Below are 23,479 nucleotides of genomic sequence, written 5' to 3' on the forward strand. Positions count from 1 at the left end.
CGCCATCCTTCCGGTCAAACTTTGGACATCTTTGTGTCTTCGAGGCGAAGGCATGTCAATTAGGGCCTGGATCTTGTCAGGGTTGGCCTCGATTCCACGAGAGTTCACGATAAAGCCCAGGAATTTTCCTGAAGACACCCCAAAAGTGCACTTCTGAGGATTTAGCTTCATGTTATACTTTCGGAGCATGCCGAAGCACTCTTCGAGGTCATCAACATGGTTCTTGTTGAGTTGAGACTTGACAAGCATGTCATCAACATAAACTTCCATGTTGTTCCCTATTTGTTCTGAAAACATCATGTTCACGAGCCGCTGGTATGTGGCCCCAGCATTCTTGAGCCCGAATGGCATGACATTATAGCAGTATAGCCCTTTATCCGTTATGAAGCTCGTATGTTCTTGGTCGGGGGCATGCATGGGAATCTGGTTATATCCAGAATAGGCATCCATGAAGGACATCAGGCCATGCCCCGCCGTGGCATCCACGAGCTGGTCAATCCTTGGTAACGGAAAACAGTCTTTCGGGCAAGCTTTGTTGAGGTCTGAATAGTCAATACAGGTCCGCCACGTCCCATTGGGTTTTGGGACTAACACCGGATTGGCTACCCAGTCAGGGTAAAAGGCATCCCTAATGAATCAGTTTGCCTTCAACCTGTCAACCTCCTCCTTTAGTGCCTTCTTTCTATCTTCGTCCAGTTGTCTTCGCTTTTGTTGCTTCGGAGGGAAGATTTTGTCTATATTCAGCGTGTGGCTAGCTATATTCGAATTTATTCCCACCATGTCCGAGTGCGACCACGTGAAGACATCCTGGTTCTTCTTCAAAAAGTAAATTAGTTGTTATTTTGTCTCATCTTGGAGGTGTTTCCCAACTTTCACCTTTTTCGGGGGATCAGCTTCCTCGAGCTGAATTTCTTCGAGCTCCTCTAAGGGTTCGAGATCATCTTTCTCCTCAACCCTTGGATTGATTTCTTCATCAATTTCTAAGATTATCCCGTCTTTATTTTGGATAATGACGAGTGTTTGTGCACTCGTCTGTTTCTTTCCTCTTAGGGAAATGCTGTAGCATTCCCTCCCAGCCAATTGATCTCCCTTTAATGTTCCAACACCGCTAGGCGTCGGGAACTTAAGGGCCAGATGCCTTACTGATGAGACTGCCCCCAGCCCGACCAGGGCGGGTCTCCCGAGCAGAACATTGTAGGTTGAAGGTAGATCCACTACCACGAATTCCATCATCTTAGTTGTCGAGACTGGATAGTCTCCTAAGGTTACGGGGAGCTCGATGGAGCCCATACAAGCGGTTCCTTCTCCTGAAAAGTCGTACAAAGTAGTTGCACATGCCTTCAGGTCACGAAGGGAGAGTCCCATCTTCTCGAGGGTTGCTTTATAGAGGATGTTAACTGAGCTCCCATTGTCTATAAGAACCCGGTGGACCCTTTTATTGGCCAGCTGGAGAGTGATGACCAGCGGATCATGGTGAGGAAACTGGACATGAGACGCGTCTTCCTCAGTGAAGGTTATTGGTTGTGTTTCAATTCTCTGGCTTTTTGGAGCTCTAGGTTCGGGTTCGTAGGGAGACCCGTCCCCGGTCTTCAGCTCGTTAACATATCTCTTTTGGGCATTTCTGCCTGTTCCTGCGGGGTGAGGCCCTTCCGAGATGGTTATCACATCCTCTCCATCAATTGGCGGGGGCCTATCCTCTTCCCGAGCTCGAGAATTGTTGTTAGGTGCGGGCTGCGATGCGGCGACTCTCTGGTTCGCGGTCGCCTGATTAGTACTCTGGTTCTTGACATATTGTCTAAAGTAACCTCTCAAGATCAATCCTTCGATCTCGTCTTTCAGCTGTCGACATTCATCGGTAGTATGCCCGGTGTCTCTGTGAAATCGGCAATACTTGCTTGAATCCCTCTTGGACTTTTGATTTCTCATCGGGTCCGGACGCCTAAAGGGGACCTAGTTTTCATTAGCCAGGTATATGTTCTCCCGAGACTCGTTGAGCTCGGTGTACACTCTATACACGGAGAAATATCTCTCCCCCTTCTTTTTATTTCCTCCTTCGGCCTCGGGATTACTTCCTTCGTTCTTTTTTCTCTTAGAAGGGTTTTCCACAGCAGGCTTTGAAGCTATTGGGTCTGCCGAGGTTGAGGCAGAGTTTACGTTTATCGTTGTAGTTTCGGGCTGGGAAGCCACATTAAGTGTCGACCTCGCTTCCTCTACATTGACAAACCTCTGCGCTCGTCTATTAAACTCGGTTAGGGACCTCACCGGTTTTCTTTGCATATCGTCCCAGAGGGCGCTTCCTGGCATTACTCCGGCCTGGACAGCCATTAAGTGTCCACTGTCATCCACATTCTGAGCTCGGGCGACTTCCAAATTAAACCTTGTAAGGTAACTTTTTAATGTTTCGCCTGGTTGCTGCCGAACATTAGTTAGGGTTGACGCCTCAGGTCGAACCCCCATCATGGCTTTGAACTACTTTTTAAAGTCTTTAGACAGCTGTTCCCAAGAGGTTATTGAATGTCTCTTATATTTTTCGAACCAGCTTTTAGCTGGTCCTGTCAATGATGCTGGAAATAACATGCATCTGAGCTCGTAACCCACGATGCTGGCTCTCATTATGGTGTTGAACGTACTCAGATGACTATATGGGTCGGTCTTTCCCTTAAACTTCGGGATGTGAGGGATCCGAAACCCTTGTGGAAATGGAGTGTTGGAAATATGGGGAGCAAATGGTTCAAGCTCCTCATCAGAATCTTCATATCGATCATGCTCTTGCTTGTTTTTCAAAAGCCTAAAGGCCTTTTCAAGCTGATCAATTCTTTCTTGGACTGGGTCCGCAAGAGGTACTATCTGGAGTCGGTTGTCATCGATCACAATTCCAGGCTCGCACCTTCGTAAGGGATCTCTGCGCCTATTCAAGCGATCCCTTAGGTCCGGATTTATCGGGTCGACATTACCCCGACTCTGATTCAGGTGTTCTCGCAGGTCGGGGCGGTTTCTTCGGCTTCCAGTATCCTTACGACCTCGGTCATGCTTGCTGACCGACCTGGTATCTCCAGAGTCATCGCTAGTAAAACTCGTCGCATAGTTATTTCGAGATGGATTTCTTCCATGCCGCCTCATTTCTACCGTGCGAGACCGGGATGTTTGACCTCTTTCTGATGGGGCGCCTCTCTGCTCCTGGAAAGCTTCCTCGTTTCCTTGTCTCCCTCTCGCACGCCTTTCGCCCTGATATCAAACTGGTTGAGCATTCCTGCGAGGGGGCGAAGGATATCTTATTGGTGATGGCGGGAACCGTATGGGCGACGGTGGCTGCCACCCATTTCTCGGCCTAGATGGTCCGGAGTTTGCCCGAGTGGGTTGGTTGTGTGTGGTGCATTCCCAGGGGCTTGAGTCCGAGCCTCTATAGGGGCTCGGTTGTTCTCAGTTCCCCCAGGCGCTTCCACATGTGGATTAACCGGGGCCCGAGCCCGAGTACTCCTCTGGGGCCTAGGTGGAGCGGATGGCTCTACCGGTGCCGGAGGTTGAGCCGGCCTCCTCGTGGCAGCATCTTTTCATGGACGCCCACGGGGTCTACGGGGAGGAATGTGTACGTCCCTTGGAGGAGGGGCTTGGTTTTCACGCGGAGGCGGGGGCTGAGCCATCTGCGCCTCTGCGGCTATCCTTACCAACTCCTCATTCCGTTTGTTGGCCTCTGCCAACTGCTGTTTCAGTTGCCAGTTCTCGAGTTCCACTATAGGAACATATCGCTCAGGATTGTAGTACATATCCTCATCTCTTGGTGGAGGAGGTGGTCCCCTAGAATCGGAGGATCCACTCCTTTCTTCGACATCTGGGTTTTCCATCGGCTGTTTCCCAGGACGTCTCGGATAATTCTCTTCAGGTGTATTCTGATTAGTAGTGGCCATGACTTTTTCAGGAATGAATGCTTAAGGCTCTCAATGAAAGCACCAAACTGTTGACGCCGTTTTTCGCCAACAGTGAAAGAAGAGCACGTAAACAATAATCAGTAATGGCCAATAAAAATATGATAACACAAACACGATTTTTTACGTAGTTCAACAGTTAAATCTGCCTAGTCCACGAGTCTTTCTTATTGAGATTTAAGAATATCTCTGAAAATCCTTCAAGGATGAATTCTCCAGAGTTTTTCCTCAAGATTACAAAAATTCGATCCTTTACAATGGTACATGACCTCTCTATTTATAGAGAAGATTGCAGAATACCATCCCACATAATTCGGGTAGTTACTCTATATTTGCAAATAGATTAAATGGCATTAAATACCTGCAATCCGATGTAAAAGGAAACGTCCCCTGAAGACCAGGGGGCATATAACTAATCAAATAATATCCCCTGATTGTAGGGAATTTTCAGCAATAAATGTAGACTGCGTCTTGCCATTGATGACTCATTAGGATATTCAAAGTTATTATCCTATATCACCAAGGCCATTTTCTCCCAGATTTCTTACTGACTTTCGAGCTATGACATTTCCCGAGGCCACATGGCTTCGAGCTAGTACGCGCATCAGGCTCGGAGCCCTGACCCCGAGGTCATCCCAGAGAGCAGATGCACCTCGGGCCCTATCCTTCGAGCTCGTGAGGATTTCGAGGCTACCAGTCGTCTCTGTTTCGTAGGCTCGCTGTTTAGATTTCGAACATATTCCAGACTTTACGAGTTCACTCATTATGAATCCAGCTTTCGAGGTCACAATCCTCATGGCTCGAAATCTGGGTATAACAGATCCAATTTTCCCTTGCCCTTACATGCACCACAAAGCACCCGTGAGTCAAAGTCCAACAAAAAAACTCAACTAGGCAAACAAGTATTCAATTAAGCATCTACATTAAATATATGTTTTCAGAGATTATGAATATACTCACAATAATATTCCAACAAGTTATACATCCCATTTCGAATAAGTGCGTAACACATTCCTATAGTGGTCCTACCATGACGACCTACATTCCACATGATTATCGTCAGATTATGGTCCCATTTCCGATCATTCACAACCAAAAATATATAACAACAGATATCCCAAGTATAATCACAAAATGGAAACACACAATTCTATTTAGAATCAGCGCGCGGTTATAACCGCGTACACAAATCAGGGTCGCTTCCCTATTCACGGTGCATGTGTCAGTTTTTTTACCTCGAGTCCTGCGTGAAATATGAAACGACCTTGAGTGTGATCCTTTTCCCGAGTCTTTTGGAAACCATACTCACAACATAAATGGTACGTTTGTTAAGAACTAAGTCTGATAACGTGCTTTAAGACTAAGCCCTAGCTCTCGGGATCTCCAATTTCATCAAACCAGGTAATGGAACCGTCCCCCGAGCCCCTGAACCTAATTCCCAAACTTAGAAAGAAAAAAAATTTTGTCCTCATATTGCACTGACGCCGACCCTTGGCGCCGCGGCAGGCGGAAAGAACCAAAAAGTGCCCTATGCCTGGTTCAGCGCTACGGCAACGTTGTGAAAACCCACAAAATCTAGGTTCTTCTCAGCGACTTCTGAAGCCCAAATTTGCCCAAACCAACCTCAAACCTATAACATCCCCTTAATTAAGCACTAAAGCAATCATAACACCTCATATATCCTCCATAACAACACTTTATCAACAAATTCCAAGTTTAAACAAGAATTGCAATATTTTAGGTTCTAAAATCCTACTTTTTCCCAACTCAAAAAATCAACAAGATTTGTGGATTTCAATTCAATTTCAGAGTATAACTTAGTTTTTTTAACACATTTCTATCATCAATCTACTATATAAACAACTTAATATCATCAAATATGGAAAAACACTCAAATTTTCAATTTTCATCAAGAACACTTATGAACACCAAGAACTTAAAGAGAATTTCAAATAAAGGTAGCCTACCTCTCTGAAAAACGAACTCCCTAGCTTGCTTGAGGTTGATAACAGCTGTTAATCCCCTTTGAAAGCTCCAACTACTACCACGGTTCCAATCAAAAGTAAGAATTGGTTCTAAGCCTAGTGCTTTGTCTTGCAAACCCTTTCAAAAACTGATTTTTAAACACATTTAATACGCATACTCATGCAAACTCAATCCTATAATCATATAAATCACATAAATCAATTAATTCACTCGTAATTACCCCACGTGCCCTCCCAACACACTAATCAAAGCACTTAGTTTTATTAGAAGTTTAGGGGCGCCACAATAGTTGTGTTTTTATTATGAGTTGTTAGTTTGGTAAATTATTAATGATTTTAATTAAAAAAACATTGATCAAAATCAGGTTTAGGAGTCTATTTGAACCATTTTATAAAATATAGGGTTCAAAAAATAAATTGTCAAAACATAAAATCCAAATAAATAATGAGGCAAAACACATATTCCAAAAAGTTAGAAACATTTTTTATTGAGTAGAGATAGATTCACTCCCAATTAGCACACGCAAATTACACATCATGATGTGTAAGTAATCTCAATCATTTTAAGTGGGGACCACACAATATTTAATTGTATGGTTGAGATTAATAACACATCAGTGTGTAATTTGAGCGTGTAAATTGGGAGTGCATCTATCATTACTTTTGTTTATTATAATACATTTTTATGGTATCTTTTTAAAAATATTTTGTAAAAATATTGTTTATTATATATTATGGATGTATTATAATACATCCATAATATATAAAAATATGGTATTACCACATAAAATTAACTTTCAAAAATTAATATCTCATCTGGCTTTTTCAAAAATTAATACAACTTAAATGTGAAAAAAACACTGTGGCTTAATTTTAAATTTAATTATCTATATAGGAAAGAAAATTTTATATATTTAAAATTAAAAATATATATATATATAAAATCATTAACAATTTAAAATTTCTATTAAAAAATTAAATGACAAAAAAAGTCATATAACATGTAATTTCTATTTTTTATGGGTTTTTTCATAAATACATATTTGTATATATTTTTTTTACATTTTTATGACACCTATTTTTTTTTTTAATTTTACTAATTGAAGTTTTCAAATATATGATTTTAAAATTTCATAATTACAAAAATACGGTTTCAACTAAACATTATTCCCACAACAAACGGTGTAAAAAAAACAACTTAAAATCAACTAGAAAGTAGCCCCATATCAATATAGTGTTGGAAAAGGCATTTACTAATCAATTAGACAGCAACCCTAAATAAACTAAAAAAACAACATAGAAAAATTTATCTTTAAAAAATAAAGTCAAATTATATCTTAAAACAATTAAATATATACAAAAAATAAGCCAAAAACATTAGCATTAAACCCAACGATTATTTTTAAGAAAATATATATAAACCTAAGGAAAAAAACTAAAATTAAACCAAAAATATTTTCAACTATAAATCAACCCAAAATATACCTTAGAATAACTAGACATCAACATGTTGTAATGTAGTATAAAAAAAGCAACTAAAAATCCACTAGACATCAACCCAACATAAATAAAAAAATAACAAAAACACAATCTCAAAAAAATTACCAAAAAATACAAAAATTATTTAAAAATATATATATACTTAAAGTATAACCAAAGTAAAATAAGAAATCAACCCAAAATATAGCTAAAAAACTAAATATATACCCTAAATAAACTAAAAAAGTCACTAAAAATCTACTCACACAACAAAAAAAAATTAAAAAATATATATATGTACCCAAAGTACATCCAGAATAAACTAAAAATATACTCCAAATAAACTAATAATATACCCAACATATATAAAAAATATAATCAATTCCACCTCAACCCAAAATAAACTTAAAAAATACTAAAATTCAACCCACACAACAAAATATATATATACACACACGTTCACTCAAACTATATCCAAAATAAACAAAAGTATACCAATTATACTCAAAATAAAGTAAAAATATACCGATTTATATATATATATATATAAACTACCAAGTAACATATAAATTAAACTAACAAAAATATACCACAAATATATCAAATAAAAATGCATAATTAGCTGTAGTGTTATATTCCATGTAATAGAATGTACTCTGTAAGCAAAATTTTGGAAACCACCACCATCCCCCACCCCACGAAAAAAGAATATATCCATACATAGCATCAAATCCAATATCTACAATTATATTATCCATATATAGAGAATCCATGGTCTAGTTGGACAACATTGGAGCCAATTTGAATACGGGTGAACACAAAAATCTCTCATGAATTCAACCACTACTAACAAATAATCATACAAATATATATATGCACAGGAAGAACATACCTGAATAACCAGGTACCATTACGACTGGATTGTCTTTTTTAGATCTGAATTTTTTTTCTTCAAATTTAGTTGTAACCAGTCACGATTATGATTACTTTAAAATTTTTGTTTGGATCTTATTTTTTTCTAGGTGTGAATAAGTAACCAATTACCATTGCAACTTGTTCTTTTTTTCATATATATATATTTTCAGATATAGCTGTAACCAGTTACCTTAACGATTAATTTAGTTTATTTTTTTAATAACATTTTTCTTTCCAAATCTCACTAAGTAACCCGTTACAATTCAGTTGGTATTTTGATAATGGTACATTATTAAAAAAATCAAAATTATTTTTATAGTTATAACTAGTTACTACAACACCACTTAAAAAATAAAACTGATTCTATAGTTGTAACCAGTTACCCCACATTACTAAAAAAAGTTGACAGTGGCATACGATTACTATCACAAAAATTATTTTGATAGCGCTAAGCGGTTACTGTAGAGTGAATATTGATTGAAGAAGATAAAAAATAGAAGAAAATAAAAATAAATGGGAATAAAAAACATGATGATGAAGTTCTCACATTTTTTTTCAAAGAATAATGTAAAAAAATGTTTTATAGAATATGAATGATAAAAAATAATAAAAATAGATTAAAATTATAAAAATAATCTCAAAGCATATTAAAACTAACTACTAAAATTATATAAAAAATAAAATATGGTATACAAATAAAATATTCCATAAAAAACTTAAGAAAAGAAAAGTACCATATTTTTCAAAGTTTATATTTAGTGTAATTTCCTCTAATAATATAACTGAGTGGCCCATTTCGACTGAGACCATTGTACATTCATATTTGGGCCTGTATTCAATTGAGGCGATTTTTTTACTGGCTGGGCTTAAATATTGGGCCTGGACCAATTCTGCCTACTGCAAGTAATAAGTCATTTGTTACATGTTTTAAAAATTGTTATGGAAAAACATTTAAATAGATTTTTAGTAGTACATAGATTAATGATTTTTGTATTTTTTTTTTCAAAATATTTAATATCAACCAAATGTTAAAATTACATAAAAAACTAAAAATATGCTTTTTATGTCCATTTTCCTTGCCTCCTATTCATAACAATAAATTAGTACAAATAAAAAAGAAATATTTATTGATATATATTATTTAAATGTTAAAAGGCAAGTGCGACTACAAGCGCAAATCATAATCACTAACTATTTTCTATATTTACTTTGCTTGATATATAACAATACCATTGATGAATTAATATTTAATCTATATATTAAATCTGATGGCACAAAAGTTGTAACTAAGGATAATAAGAGATTACATAACCAAAAAAAAAATGTAAAGATATATTTATATGCACGTTTGCCTTTTGTTTTATTTATAAAATTTATTAATTATTTTTATTAAATTTATATTAATGTCATATAAATTTTGAAATAAATATCATATTTTAATTAAATAATTTATTTATTTTTATTTATGTTTGTTCTAATTTTTTAATTTGGGAGTGACAACAAAAGATTATATATTATATGTTTAATGTAATATTAAATATTATATGTGAATTTTAAATTTAAGTTTATTGCTAATTCACAATATATTATGTTTAATATAATATTATTAAATTAAGTTTAAATTTAATTAAATTTTATTTAAGTTATAAAAATATGATTTTATTATTTTTAAATAATTATTATTATAAAATATCTCAAAAATATCATATTTTAATTTTTTTAATTATTTATTATTTTAAAATAATTATCATGGTAAAATATCTAAAAAAATATCATATTTTAATTTATTTAATTATTTATATTTTTTAAATAATTATCATTGTAAAATATCTTATTTTAATTTGTTTAATTATTTATTTTATTTTATTTAAATTTAAGTATTTACAAACTACAGTTAAATATAAGAATATTCAGTTAAAGTTACTCTTAAAAAAAATAAAAAACTGTTAAAATAAAAAATTTCCGTTATCTACCCACTTATTATATAGAAAAGATATAACTACTCAACATAGCAATACATAAAAATATATGGATAATATATATATATATATATATTTAGAGCAATTCATATAAAGTTATAGGGAAATTCTAGAGTGTATCCCCTATTTTTGGGAGCATTGGTCCACCTCTTTTCTATTTTCGGTGCCAAATGATTTTTGATGATTTTTTTTATGACCATGTATACTGTAATTATTTAGAACATCTTGTAAATTTTTAGAAAATTATGCATAATTTAGTGCAAAAAATATGATTCAAACATGTTATTTTCCATACGAATAAAAAAAATAATCACACGTGTAACAAACTATTTAAACCTTATTTTCGACACAGTAAATTATTCAAAATTTTCCAAAAATTTGCAGGTTCTTCTAAATAACTATAATATACATAACAAAAAAAAAAATTTGCCAAAAATTATACCGACACTAAAAATAAGAAGAGTGCACCAATATACCAATTTTTAGAGGGTGAGCCTAGAATCACCCAAAGTTATAATAGGAGGTTGAAGAACCCCAATAGACTGAGTAAGGTAGGGTTAAAAATAGTTTTATATGGATGCAAAAGTCAAAAAGAATATTTTGAGGGGATCACTACTGGTCATAGAGTAACATCAATAGTTTTATTATTATTTCTAAAGTGACAAAGTGATATCAATAATGGCATAGTTAGTATAAATTATAATACGCATGTTATATGTGTCTCTGACTGCAATGTAATATAAATTTGTATGACAAATCACAACCAACAATACAATATAATAATTTTTTTTATTAAAAGTCTTAGAGCCCGAATTCCACAAAGTTGAAAAAAAAAATTGAAATTTATAGACTTATAAATTACTTCAAAATGAAATAAACTTAATGAGTTATAAATAAATAAAATTACTCTTCTAAAAAAAGAGTTATCATAAAAAAATATTTCTGAAAAATTTTATGAAGACAAAGAATAAAACTTCTCTAGAAAAATACGAGCGTTTGAAAGATTGATATAGACCACCTGAAAAAATAAATAAGATTCATAAGTTTAACTTGCTTAAAACTACTAAAATTAACAAATTTTTTTAACCATAGAAAATCGAACGATATAATTTTATTAAATTAGGAGATGCATCTCGTTCATCTAATAATTGTCACATTAATAATTAAATTAGTTGGATGATTATTATTCATTAGAAGACTTAAGTCCTAAAATAAATTTTATAGTATATAATAAAATGCATTCGGCTTCTTTGTTTTTTGTTTTTTTTAGGAAAAGTGATATCAATAATGGTATTAGTAGACTAAAATAGTTAGCATTTGATGAAAAAGAGGTTGAAAATTAATTAACTATTATTTATCATAATAAGCATGGCATGTGTGTTTGTGACAGCAATATAATACAATATTTATTTGTTTGACAAATCAGAACAACACTACAATTCAAGTTTGATTACCCATACCATACTATTATTGTTTTATTTGGAAATTAAAATCTTATTTTCACACTGGATTTTAGTTGCATAGAAAGGTTTTTGTGTAAAGTACAAGTAATGCATTTTCTTAGGTCTGAAAAAACTAGGTTAAATTATTATGAAAAGAAAGAGAAAAGTTTGTCAATTGATAATAATTACATTTACAAATTTCAAATTGGAGGAGCCTAGCCTAGATAGATAGATATGGGTCCAAATATTTGTAATTTAGTTAGGAATGTAAGTGGGTATATGGAATGGAAGAATGCCAAACCAAGTGACCAAATTATTGTACAATGCTTTTACTTTGGATAATGTGTTTAACTCAATATCAATATGTGAACTTCCTTGCATTTTCCACATCTTTATGAGTGGCTTAGATTCTCTCATTCATCTTTTTTCTTTCTTTGTTTTTGTTTTTTTGGAAACTTCCTAATTAACATAAATGGTGATCATCTTTGTTTGTTTGCTTCTTTAACACTCAATTCTTATGTTCTTACGTCATCATAAGCTTTTAAAATGGACCAACTTTTATTTTATTATTATTTTAAAAACACATTCTTATAGTGCCTTGATCTCAGTTAACTTTACCTAATTAGAGCACTCACATTGGGTGAGTTAAATTACCAAAATATGTAAAAAATAGCTAAAACTAACAAAAATGGGGATACATTGGATGATGTATTTTACAAATATTTTTAGATATAGCTACAGTACAAAGCTATATTTAATGTATACTATTCATCCTTTAACCTAATATTATAATATTAAAATATATTAGGATATTATTGATAGTTATAAAAAATATTTTAAATGAATAAAAAATGTTTGAAAATATAATATTTAAATGATATAGAGAAAAAAATAGAGAATCTGATGTATGGTAAAATGTAAAACTTAGAGGTAAAATAGAAAAATGTGTGTTTTGGGGAAGTATTTTAAAGGATAAAGTAGAGCATCGGATGGGAGTGCTCTTATGTAGTATATATATATTTATATGTATATGTATAGAGCAACACTGTTGAGAATACGAGATTTTGCATGTTGTGGTGTTACTAAAACATTATTTTAATGTTGGGATAATTCTATGGTAGGGCTTTAAAAAAGAGCGGCTCTTTTGTGTTCTTAACCTGTGAATAGCTTTCGGCGTGATTTTTTTTTATGACCATGTATATTGTAGTTATTTAGAGCATCCTGCAAATTTTCAGAAAATTCTGAATAATTTACAGTGCCAAAAATAGATTATTGCACGCGTGATTAATTTTTTTATGTGTGTGGAAAATAACATGTTTGAACTCAGTTTTCGGCACTGTAAATTATTCATAATTTTCTGAAAATTTGCAGGATACTCTAAATAACTACAATATATACGGTCATAAAAAAAAATCGCGCCGAAAATTGTTCAAAGGTTGAAAACACAAAAGAGCCCTACGGTAGGGTTCTTTTTGAATGCCCTACCAAAAAAATTTCCTTAAGTATATACCCTGAAATTTCTGTATATTTTTTCTTCAATACAATAATGCATTTAATTTTAACATTAAAGGAAATTTTTTTGATAGGGCCTTCAAAAAAAATCCTATCGTAGGACTTTTTTGTGTTTTCAACATTTGAACAGTTTTCAGCGTAATTGTTTTTTTATATATATACTTTATCTCAACCTTTACTTAATAGTATATATACTTTATTTCATTCCTATAACAAATTTAATAGACAATAATGTTATTATTGTCAAAATTATATAAAATAATATATATTTGGAAGGGTTATTAAATTTATCGTAAAAATGAAATAGTAAATATTATTAGACATATACCTTGAAATTTTTCTTCCGCCATTGATGCCTTAATTACATACCAATATTTGGTTATCTAATAATATTTATATATAAAAATAAAATAAAAAAGTGAAAATATCTCTTGGCCCCCTCGGACTCTAGAAGGCAATTCATGTGTTTTGATTCCATTCTATAAGGCAATTATCTATATTATTAAAATTTAATTAGCTTCACACAATACTTAATTCTACAAATTTTCAAAAGAAGGAAAGTCTACATAATTAGAATTTGTTTTCGTTGGGAGCTCAATTTGGACTATTTGTAAATATAATATAAAATCAAAAAATTATTTGAGTATAATAATTCATTCTTTAAAATTAGTTATTGTTCATCTTGTATTTGTAGTTGTGTATAATAACTTCTATACAGACACCTTTTTTTTTTAAATCAAAATATTGTTATAATCTTTGCAGTAATAAACTTAGTTTGACCTCACTATTCTGAGGTTGACTACACTGAGAATTTACTTTATATAGATTTAGGAAAATTGTTTGGTGTTCCTCTCAAAATCGGAGCGATGGATTCTGCAAATTTTCGAATAATTTAGCATATTAAAAATAAAATTCAAATAAATTATTACATATATATTTATTTTTTGTGTGCAAATAAAAAATAGCTATATTGAATATTATTTTCGATATGATAAATTATTTAAATATTTTTAAAAAATTACAAGTTAATTTAAATAACTATAATCTATAAGATTATACAAAAAATCGTTCCGGGTCAAAAATACAAAAAAATGCACTAATGTATTTTTTTGTTCTTTTCATGGGATTAACTCATTTATATTTGAGTATAGCTATTTGTCATAAGATATCTAATGTGACACCTTATAATTGGTTAATTATGCTATATAATATTTATTAAATTCAAATACCTAAAATAGGATATTGAATTGGAGTAATAGCTTTATATCAATTCAGTACCAGTGGTGTCCCCCGGTAATTTTCTTTACATTTTTATTGCAGTAATGGCTGTGATTAGTTTTGTTTTAATGAAACCTTGTTCAATAAATTATTATTCATTTAAATAAGCTTAATAAAAGAGACGTGTCGTATGAAAAGTTTGGTGAATGACAGAAACGTGGGTCGATTTCGAGGCTCCACGCACCAAATGGAATGGACCTAAAAACAAACAAAGAAGCGGTGATGTTACAGTTTCATCATCTCTTTTTCTCAATTCTCTGACTGAACAGTGAGCTATGCAAGAGATCACAGTCTCATCCCCTGCTTCGCCGCCGCCGACCACCGCCGCCGCCGCCACCACCAAGAGACATGGTGATCGTGGTAATGTCCAAACGACGTCGCTCACCGCTAAACAGGGTTGCCTATCTTTCTTAGTCTCCTTGAAAGAGGGTTATCATTACTTCAAGGCCTCCATTTTTGGCTTGGTAATTAATTAATATTCAATTATTTTTTATTTTAATTCAATTATGTAATTTTGTGTGAATTAATATTAATGAATTGAATTGAATTTTCATCAGACTAAGAAAGCCACTGCAAGAAATGAGAGGGAAGCAACTGAAGCTGAGCTCAGAGCTGAAAAGATGCAAGTTGAGGCTGCTGATGCTGCTGAGGATGCCAAAGCCAAAATCCACAAATCTGCCTAATCCCTAAATTAATTATTTATTTATTTGTTTTTAATTAAGCTCATATTAGTTGTACTGTATTAGTCTACAAATGTTTTTATAATGTGATATTATTATATGCACTTATTAAAAAGAATCTAAACCCATCTCCGTAATCAGAGCCATTGAATTTTCATCCAATGGTCAAGAATAGAAGAACCCTACAAATAACGACATAATACAAAATCAATCTAAGGCTAATGGATTGCTTAAAAGAAGTGGCAATTCAATCACTTTCAACTCTACAAACCAGTAATATTGGGCATGAATTTTAACATGTTTCTTTTCCCCTTAAGTGTGTTGAGGCTTATCTTTTTCAGTACCAGAGTGTAATAGAGACCTCACATAACTTGTTTGGATATGTGAACCTTCAAACTCCAACACAATCCTCATTTGGAACCATTGAAAATTACTTTCTTGTATTGAAAAAAAAAAAACATAAGCCAACAAAATTAAAAATGAAAATGAGAAAAAAAAGAAACAAGGGACTCAATCTAGGCTGGCCTAGTCACAGCTAAGCTAATAGAATGCCTAGCCTATGTACAACCAAGCTCCAAATATCATATTGGAGTCATCTGTAGATTACTTTCATTTCTCTCTATTCATGCATATTCATTGAACTAGTGAATTTGCTCAGTTATTTCTTCCTTTTTGTTTGTTTGTTTGTTCCCCTTTAGAACATGAGCAATTTTGTATTAGGAAATTACAATTTCCCACCTTGTGTGACAAGTGTTTTCTTGGTTAAACTCTTGTTTATCTGCACCACTTTTTTGCTGGTCATGATTCTCAGGCTTTGCCTCAATATATCAACCTCTCTGTCCCTCTTGTACATTTCTTGCTCCATAGAAACCAACTTTGATTTCAACTCATTTATGGTCTCTTCTTTGGCTTGCAGCTCTCTTTTAAGCTCTTCTGCCATGTCTTCCTCCTCTGCTCTCCAATACAATCCACCTTCTGCAACATTCACAAAAAAGGGTGACTCAAACTCCATAGCAAAATATAATGCTAAAAATAAAAAAATAAATAATGATTTTTAGCAATCTGGGATTGTTGTACTAAATTCATGTTTGGGTAAATCATCAAGAACTGTACAGCTAAGCTCAAGTTCAGAACTCTCAAAACGTGTCATGTAAGACCTATACAAATACAAGAGATTTGTAACCTTGTCAGGAATAAACACTATTCATGAGCACATGTGTGTCCCAATACAAACATTTTTAGCCACAGCATCAATGTTGGATCTGGTCAAATAATAGATTTTTCTACCTGTTCAAATTTATTAAATAGATTATTTGGTGCTAGCCATTGAAAATTGTACCTTTTATCTTTTTCATGATGCAAAATAGTTCAACAGGAATAAGTGCTCTGAGATATAGGAAGCTGCTACTTAAAAATACTAAACTTTAAACTAAAAACTTAACAAAACAAAAAAAGAACTGTGAAGTGATTATACTTTTACACTATTATGATATTAACTTTTAACTTTTGGCTCATATTGGTTGTGCAAAAAACCTTGAAAAGGAGGAAAATTCCCAACACTCTTTTTTAGGCTTGAAGTTTTATGAACGGTTGGGACAAAACAAAAGCACTTCCTTTTTTTTTTCTTTTTCTTTGTCTTTTTGGGAGATATTTTGGCCCCAATTCATTTTGATAGACTACTAATTACAATCAAATATTAAAGAAAGAAGAACAGAACAAAAGCCCAGCAGATCCCCCACTGAATGCCGTCCATGAAAGGAAAGACTAATTCATACAAGGAAAAAAAAAAGTAGAGGAAACAGAATCATTAATATATATGTCAAAATCCCAGATAGCTTCAACATTGACTTCACAAGAGAATAATGTTTGTTCTACATATGGTTTTCAGTCTCATATACAATGCATACCTAGTTAGTTAGTGTTGTGTTTAATGTGAGATGTACTGTGTTTGTGTGTGTATTGAAAGAAAGAAAGAGAGAGATTTACCATGAGTCCTCTGAATGAGATCATCAAGCTCCATCTTTATGGCCAAGTAGAGCTGCTTCCATTTCTCAACAGTCTGATCTCTCCTAGCTCTCTCCTGCTCCATTTGATCCACCAAGAAGTTAGCTCCCAAAAAGGACCACTCTTTCTCAACAGTAGTACACTTATCAACAACCAAACCTTCTTCCATATCTCTAATCTTATCTTCCTTTTCACCCACCAAAGCCCTCAGCATCTTCACCTCTTCTTTCAGCTTCTTCTTCTCTTGCTTCCACTCAGCCTTTTTGAAAGCAAAAGCCATCATTTCTTTCTCATACACTGCTGGACTCTCTTTCACCCTTAGGTACTTAGCCTCACTACTACTACTCTTCTCCTCTTGGATAAACTTTACCTTCTTCTTCTTCAACCCTTTACCATTTTTCTCACACAAACCCCTCCTATGCTTGCTAGGTTTCCCACCCATTTTAGAGCTGACTCCTCTCTTACTACTTCTATTGGGAACACTGATAGGAGTGATGGTAAATTCTCCTAGAAATTTGAGAAAGTGAATGGAGTAGTAGGGAAAGTGTGTGAGTGGCATAAATTCTAAGCAAAGGCTCCCCCCATTAATGGAGAAAGCTCTACTTGTGATTGCCTATATAATAAGGTATGAGAATATGATGAGTTAGCTCCACTCACTCAATAACTTAATTATTAATGGAAAGAGAGTCAATGAACTCTCGTGAAGGGCTGTCTTTGAGTGATTTATACAAACAGATTGGACACACTTGACATGACCAATATGCAAGTATAAACGGGAACACTATAAGTCACATGCAAAATCTTTTACAAGTGTGGGTTAGCCCTAAGAAATCACACACCAATAATTACACAATACGCCAGCTTCTAATGGGTCCTACACCTTTTTTTTTTACAATGGAAAATTACAAGAACTTGTCCTTATGAGCATCCTACCACAGTTTCGAACTTCGATGGGACTAATCATATATTCCTCATAGGTATGATTGCCATCTCAAATTCCTGAATAGAGGTTTCGAAATCAGACACATTAGCTTCATTCTTAACTGTTTAAACTAGTCCTCCATTACTGACAATCTTTCCATGCTCTTTATACTCTGTTACTAATCACAACACTACTCAAAAGTACCTCTATTGCCTTCAAATTATCACACTCTGTATTGGGTATTTTAACAAATAGGTATCAAGCAAATGATGGCTCTATAATAGCTAATCCAGTCTTTGATGCCAAAACAAATCATGGGTACCAAACCAAAATGTTAAAAATCACTCCAAGAAATCAAAATTATCAACTAGTTTTACACTAATCTGTATTGGGTCTTTTAACAAATAAGTAACAAGCAAATGATAGTTCTATAATAGTTAATCCAGTCTTTGATACAAAACAAATCATGGGTATCAAACCAAAATCTCAAAAATCAATTCAAGAAATCAAAATTATCCACTCCCATGTAGAATTGGAATCACACACAAAGAAACACCAAAACCCATTTGGCATTATCACAGAGACAATTTTTCAGTGAGCATATATGTGCCATCCTATATCCAGGATTAGATAGAATAGAACTGCCTGTTTTCATAACCATAAGACACAGCATCACAAATGAACAAACAGGTTTAATGGCTCTCAAGTCTCAACCTTTGGATTCCCTGGCTGAAAATGACTTGCAGTTAATGGTGGGTAGGAATTGGACTTCAACCAGGCACTATATGGAGTCACTACTACCAGTAGTAGTACTAGTAATAGGCCCATCCACATTAAATTGGGGTTGCAGACTTAGTTACCTTCACTAGCTTGCCATATCCAACTCCCTTACTCCCATGTGTTTATGAGCCAAAGAATTTATGAAAACAAATAAAATAAAGGGTTTTTATTTTTTTAGACTTTGTGTTTTGTTACATTATCTGTTTGGATCATGTGTTTTCATAAATTATTTTTTGAATCCTATATTTTGTAAAATAGTTAAAATAAAATTTTAAACTCAATTTTGATGAAGAAAAAATTGAATATAACAATATAATTTTTAAGCAGAATGATTTTATTTTTGTTCTGCATTGTTAGTTTGGTAAATTATTTATGATTTTAGTTGAGAAAACATTGACAAAAATCGGGTATAGAGTTCTATTTTATCAATTTTACAAAATATAGGGTCCAAAAAATAATTTATCAAAATACAGGATCCAATCAGATAATAAAGACAAATCACGTATTAAGAAAAAATATATACCCTAAAATAAAATCAGAAGAAAAAAAATGCGGTCACATTTTCCAAATTGATTGATTGGCCATCTTTTGTCCATTCTAAAATCTTTTCTTTTATCTTTTGGGTCAATAGTGACATAAGTCTTAATGTCTTCTCTCCTTTGTTTGTTTAATTGCATTTAATTGAATTCAATCAAAGTTGTTTATTTTCATTTAGTCTATTTTTCTTGAATTGATTATGGAGACATTATTGCTCATATATACATGGATGGATATTGAATATTTGAGCTATTTTCTCATAAAGTACTCTCAACCAATAAATAGTTCCATAAGTCTTAATGGCTTCTCCTTTGTTTAATTAACATTTAATTGTATTCAATCAAAGCTCTTCATTTTCATTTAATCTATTTTTCTTGAATTGATTATAGAGACATTATTGCTTATATACATAGATATTTGAGCTATTTTCTCATAAAGCACCCCAAATCAATAAATAGTTTCATAAATCTTAATGGCTTCTCCATTGTTTAATTACATTTAATTTCATTTAATCTAATTTTCCATCAATTGATTATTGAGACATTATTGCTCATATATACATAGATAATGAATATTGGATTGGAGCTATTTTCTCATAAATCACTCCCAACTAAAACAAGAGAAAGCAAAGCAACTCATGATAATAATACAAGGGCTTTATTTTTTGAAGTTGTTCTATATTATTATAAAGAATGTTGCTATTTGTTATCTTAACGTGTCCAACACTATATGAGGTGACACTTTATAATTGATTAATGATAACTCATAATACTTATTAAATTCAAATTTGTAGGACCCAATATTAGATTGCACCAACAGCAGTATGCTACCTCCTTATGGTATTTTCTCATAAAGCACTCCCAATCAATAAATAGTCTCATAAATCTTAATGGCTTCTCCTTTGTTTAATTACATTTAATCTAATTTTCCATCAATTGATTATTGAAACATTATTGCTCATATATACATGGATATTGAATATTGGAGCCATTTTCTCATAAAGCACTCCAAACCAAAACAAGAGAAAGCAAAGCAACCCATGATAATAATATATGGGCTTTATTTTTTGAAGTTATTCTATATTATTATAAACTAGCTATAGTGTGCATAATCACAAATGGTAGAAGAAGATGGTGTAGTGGCTAGATGTGGACATCCCACTAACCTATGCAAGAGCCTTGAGCTCCTCCCCACAAATTATTTGGATCTATTAGAAGAAGAAACATCCATTTCAACTAAGTCAAAGTGGTGTGTGTAGCATGGGAGTTAGCACAAATAATGTTCCTCTAGGCGGTTTGGGTTGGTGTGGAATATAGTTTTTAATAAATTTGTCACTCTATGCATTGATTTTCTTTTTCCTTTTTTATGTATTTTTTGGTTTAAACAATTTCAATTTTTTTTTTTAATCCTAAGGGGTGTTTGGTATTTGATTTGAGTTTGTGGGAGTAGAATTAGAGAGGGTTTAGATTAAGAGAATGTGAAACTTAAGTATTTAAAAAGTGTTAAGATTTCCCTCAAATCAACCTAAAAAATGGGATCCACCTAGAAACACAAACCTCCAAATCAATAAAAATAAATTTGTCAAACATGTGTTAGATTTGACATTCTCATTTTCACAAAAAAAAACTCTCGTACCAAACACCCCTTATAAATTAGTAAAAGAAATGATAAATCAACTCAAGTGTTTGGGCTCTTGTTTTTGGTCTTATTGATTATGAATGGTTCAAATTGGTAAATAAAGACTGGGTTTATATTTTATTGATTATCTGTTTGGATCCTGTATTTTAAAAAAATTATTTTTGGACTCTATATTTTGTAAAATTATTCAAATAGACCCATAATCTCAATTTTGATAAAGAAAAAAAATTGAATATAACAACACAATTTTTAAGTAGAATGATTTTATTTTTGTTCTGAATTATTAGTTTGATGAATTATTTGTGATTTCAGTTGAGAAAACTTTGACCAAAATTGGATTTAAGATTCTATTTGAACTATTTTACAAAACATAGGGTCCAAAAAATAATTTGTCAAAACACAGAGTCTGAACAGATAATGAGACAAAACACAAAGTATACAAATTTATAAACTCATACAGACCCAAAACAGTATAAAATAAAACCTAATTTTTCCAAATAACGTGTGGGTCACTTAATTTCGCTTGTTAATCTCAACCATTAAATCAGTAGACTCATTGACTTAGCAAATGAGTTAGGGACACTTCTATCTTTTTTTTTTTAAATTAAAATTAAATAAAATTTAATTGAAGGTATGAAAATTTTCAATCAGTACGAAAAATAAAATTTTATGGCCTATTGCTATGGCCAGTTTGGAGAGTTGGTATAAGAATATATCGACTTTTAATGGCCCATTCAAATCTTCTTTTCATCCTCCATTATAGAATTATGTTCATCTACCCTTTATTCTTTTTCGTTGAAAACATTCAATTTGTTTCAATTATATCTTTTTCAAAATAATTCAATTTTTTAGAAAAATGACATATATTAGTATGAAAATTTCTATGGTAGGGGCTTCAAAAAGAGCTCTATCGGTGGGGTTCTTTTGTGTTCTCAACCCGTGAACAGTTTTGGTGCGATTTTTTTTTTATGTTTGTGTATACTGTAGTAATTTGGAGTATTCTGTAAATTTTAAAAAAATTCCAAATAATTTACAATACAAAAAACTAATTTAAAAATAAATTGTTCCACATGTAACTAATTTTTTGATGCACATAGAAAATAACAAGTTTAAACCTAATTTTCAGTATTGTAAATTATTAAGAATTTTCTAAAAATTTGCAAGATACTCTAAATAACTACAATATACATAATCATTAAAAAAAATAGTACCAAAAATTATTTACGGATTGAAAATACAAAATAACCATACTGGTAGGACCCTACCAGAATACAGGCAACCTTGTAGTTTCTTGATAATAGTTTAACATGCTTTTATTTAATTAATTAAATAAATAAATAAACACATAGCTACCAAACCAATAACCATTGGGAACTGCTACATATTAAATACAGAGCTGTTGATAAAACATTTATTGATATCTGAAGGCATAGGCAAGGCAATGTCTTGCACGTAAGTTATAATATTTCTTATAAATAATATTGCAGAAAACTTAATGTTTCATGCCAATATTGTACGTTTACAAGTATTTATATCAAAACAATTATAACAATTCCTGATTAAAAAAAATAATCAAAACAATTATATATGATACGGAGTAATTATATAATAAGAAAATATCATTTTAGTTTTCCCTAACAAAAACATTTTTTTAGCAACTCAAAAAAAAAAAACATTTTAGTTCTTCAAATTTTAATTAATACCGTATTTGATTTTCTATTTTCAAAAAACTTAATGATAGTGATTTATTTTACAAAAGAAATCAAAATTAATATAACACTTTACTTTTTCTTTTTTTTTTTCAAACTTTTTCTAAATATGTTATCCTTATTTTATTACCATTAATTTATAATATTTTTTTATCTTCTAAAAGTAATATTACAATGATTGTAGAAAAAAATAATAATAAAGTTTTATGAAATTAAAACAAAAATAGTTTTAGTTTCTTAAAGTATAAAAAACATAATAAATTAATTAAAATTATATTGATTATAATGATAAAAAAGGGTAAAAATAACTTACTAAAAATTTGTAACACATATAATTATTATTGGTAAAATATTCACACTTTTTTCTTACGTAATTTTTTTCACACATGTATCTAAATACGTAATGCGTGTACGTTTCATTTTTTTTTATAAAGGTTGTACGTTTCATTTTAATTATTATGTTTTAAAAAGTAGATGACCAAATACATAAAATATTAAATCTCTCTATAAATTAAATATTGGGACTAGGGAAAAATAATATTTTGAAGAAATTAATTTTTCAATTTATCTGACAAATTATTGATTGATTTAGGAATCTTTATATTTTAATTGCTTGTATAATATATACGAATTATAAATGATAATAAATAAATAAATAAAAAGTCAAGGCCTACGTATAGGATTTCAAAATTTATA

General features: G+C 31.9%; 2 protein-coding genes across 2 annotated transcripts; one reads left to right on the plus strand and one right to left on the minus strand.

Annotated features, from left to right (window-relative positions):
- Nucleotides 1-14,718: 14,718 nt before the first annotated feature.
- Nucleotides 14,719-15,293, plus strand: LOC133819706 (uncharacterized). Its single transcript, XM_062253012.1, has 2 exons — nucleotides 14,719-14,977; nucleotides 15,071-15,293. Exons 1-2 carry the CDS (start codon nucleotides 14,789-14,791, stop codon nucleotides 15,194-15,196), a joined length of 315 nt encoding a protein of 104 aa, XP_062108996.1. The 5' UTR covers nucleotides 14,719-14,788; the 3' UTR covers nucleotides 15,197-15,293.
- A 313-nt stretch (nucleotides 15,294-15,606) lies between these two features.
- On the minus strand, nucleotides 15,607-18,270 carry LOC133819705 (uncharacterized). Its single transcript, XM_062253011.1, has 2 exons — nucleotides 17,180-18,270; nucleotides 15,607-16,168 (listed from the first exon to the last, which is right to left on the minus strand). Exons 1-2 carry the CDS (start codon nucleotides 17,754-17,756, stop codon nucleotides 15,918-15,920), a joined length of 828 nt encoding a protein of 275 aa, XP_062108995.1. The 5' UTR covers nucleotides 17,757-18,270; the 3' UTR covers nucleotides 15,607-15,917.
- Between the last annotated feature and the right edge of the window lie 5,209 nt (nucleotides 18,271-23,479).

The sequence above is a fragment of the Humulus lupulus genome, chromosome 2, assembly GCF_963169125.1.
Source record: "Humulus lupulus chromosome 2, drHumLupu1.1, whole genome shotgun sequence".
Lineage (NCBI taxonomy): Eukaryota > Viridiplantae > Streptophyta > Magnoliopsida > Rosales > Cannabaceae > Humulus > Humulus lupulus.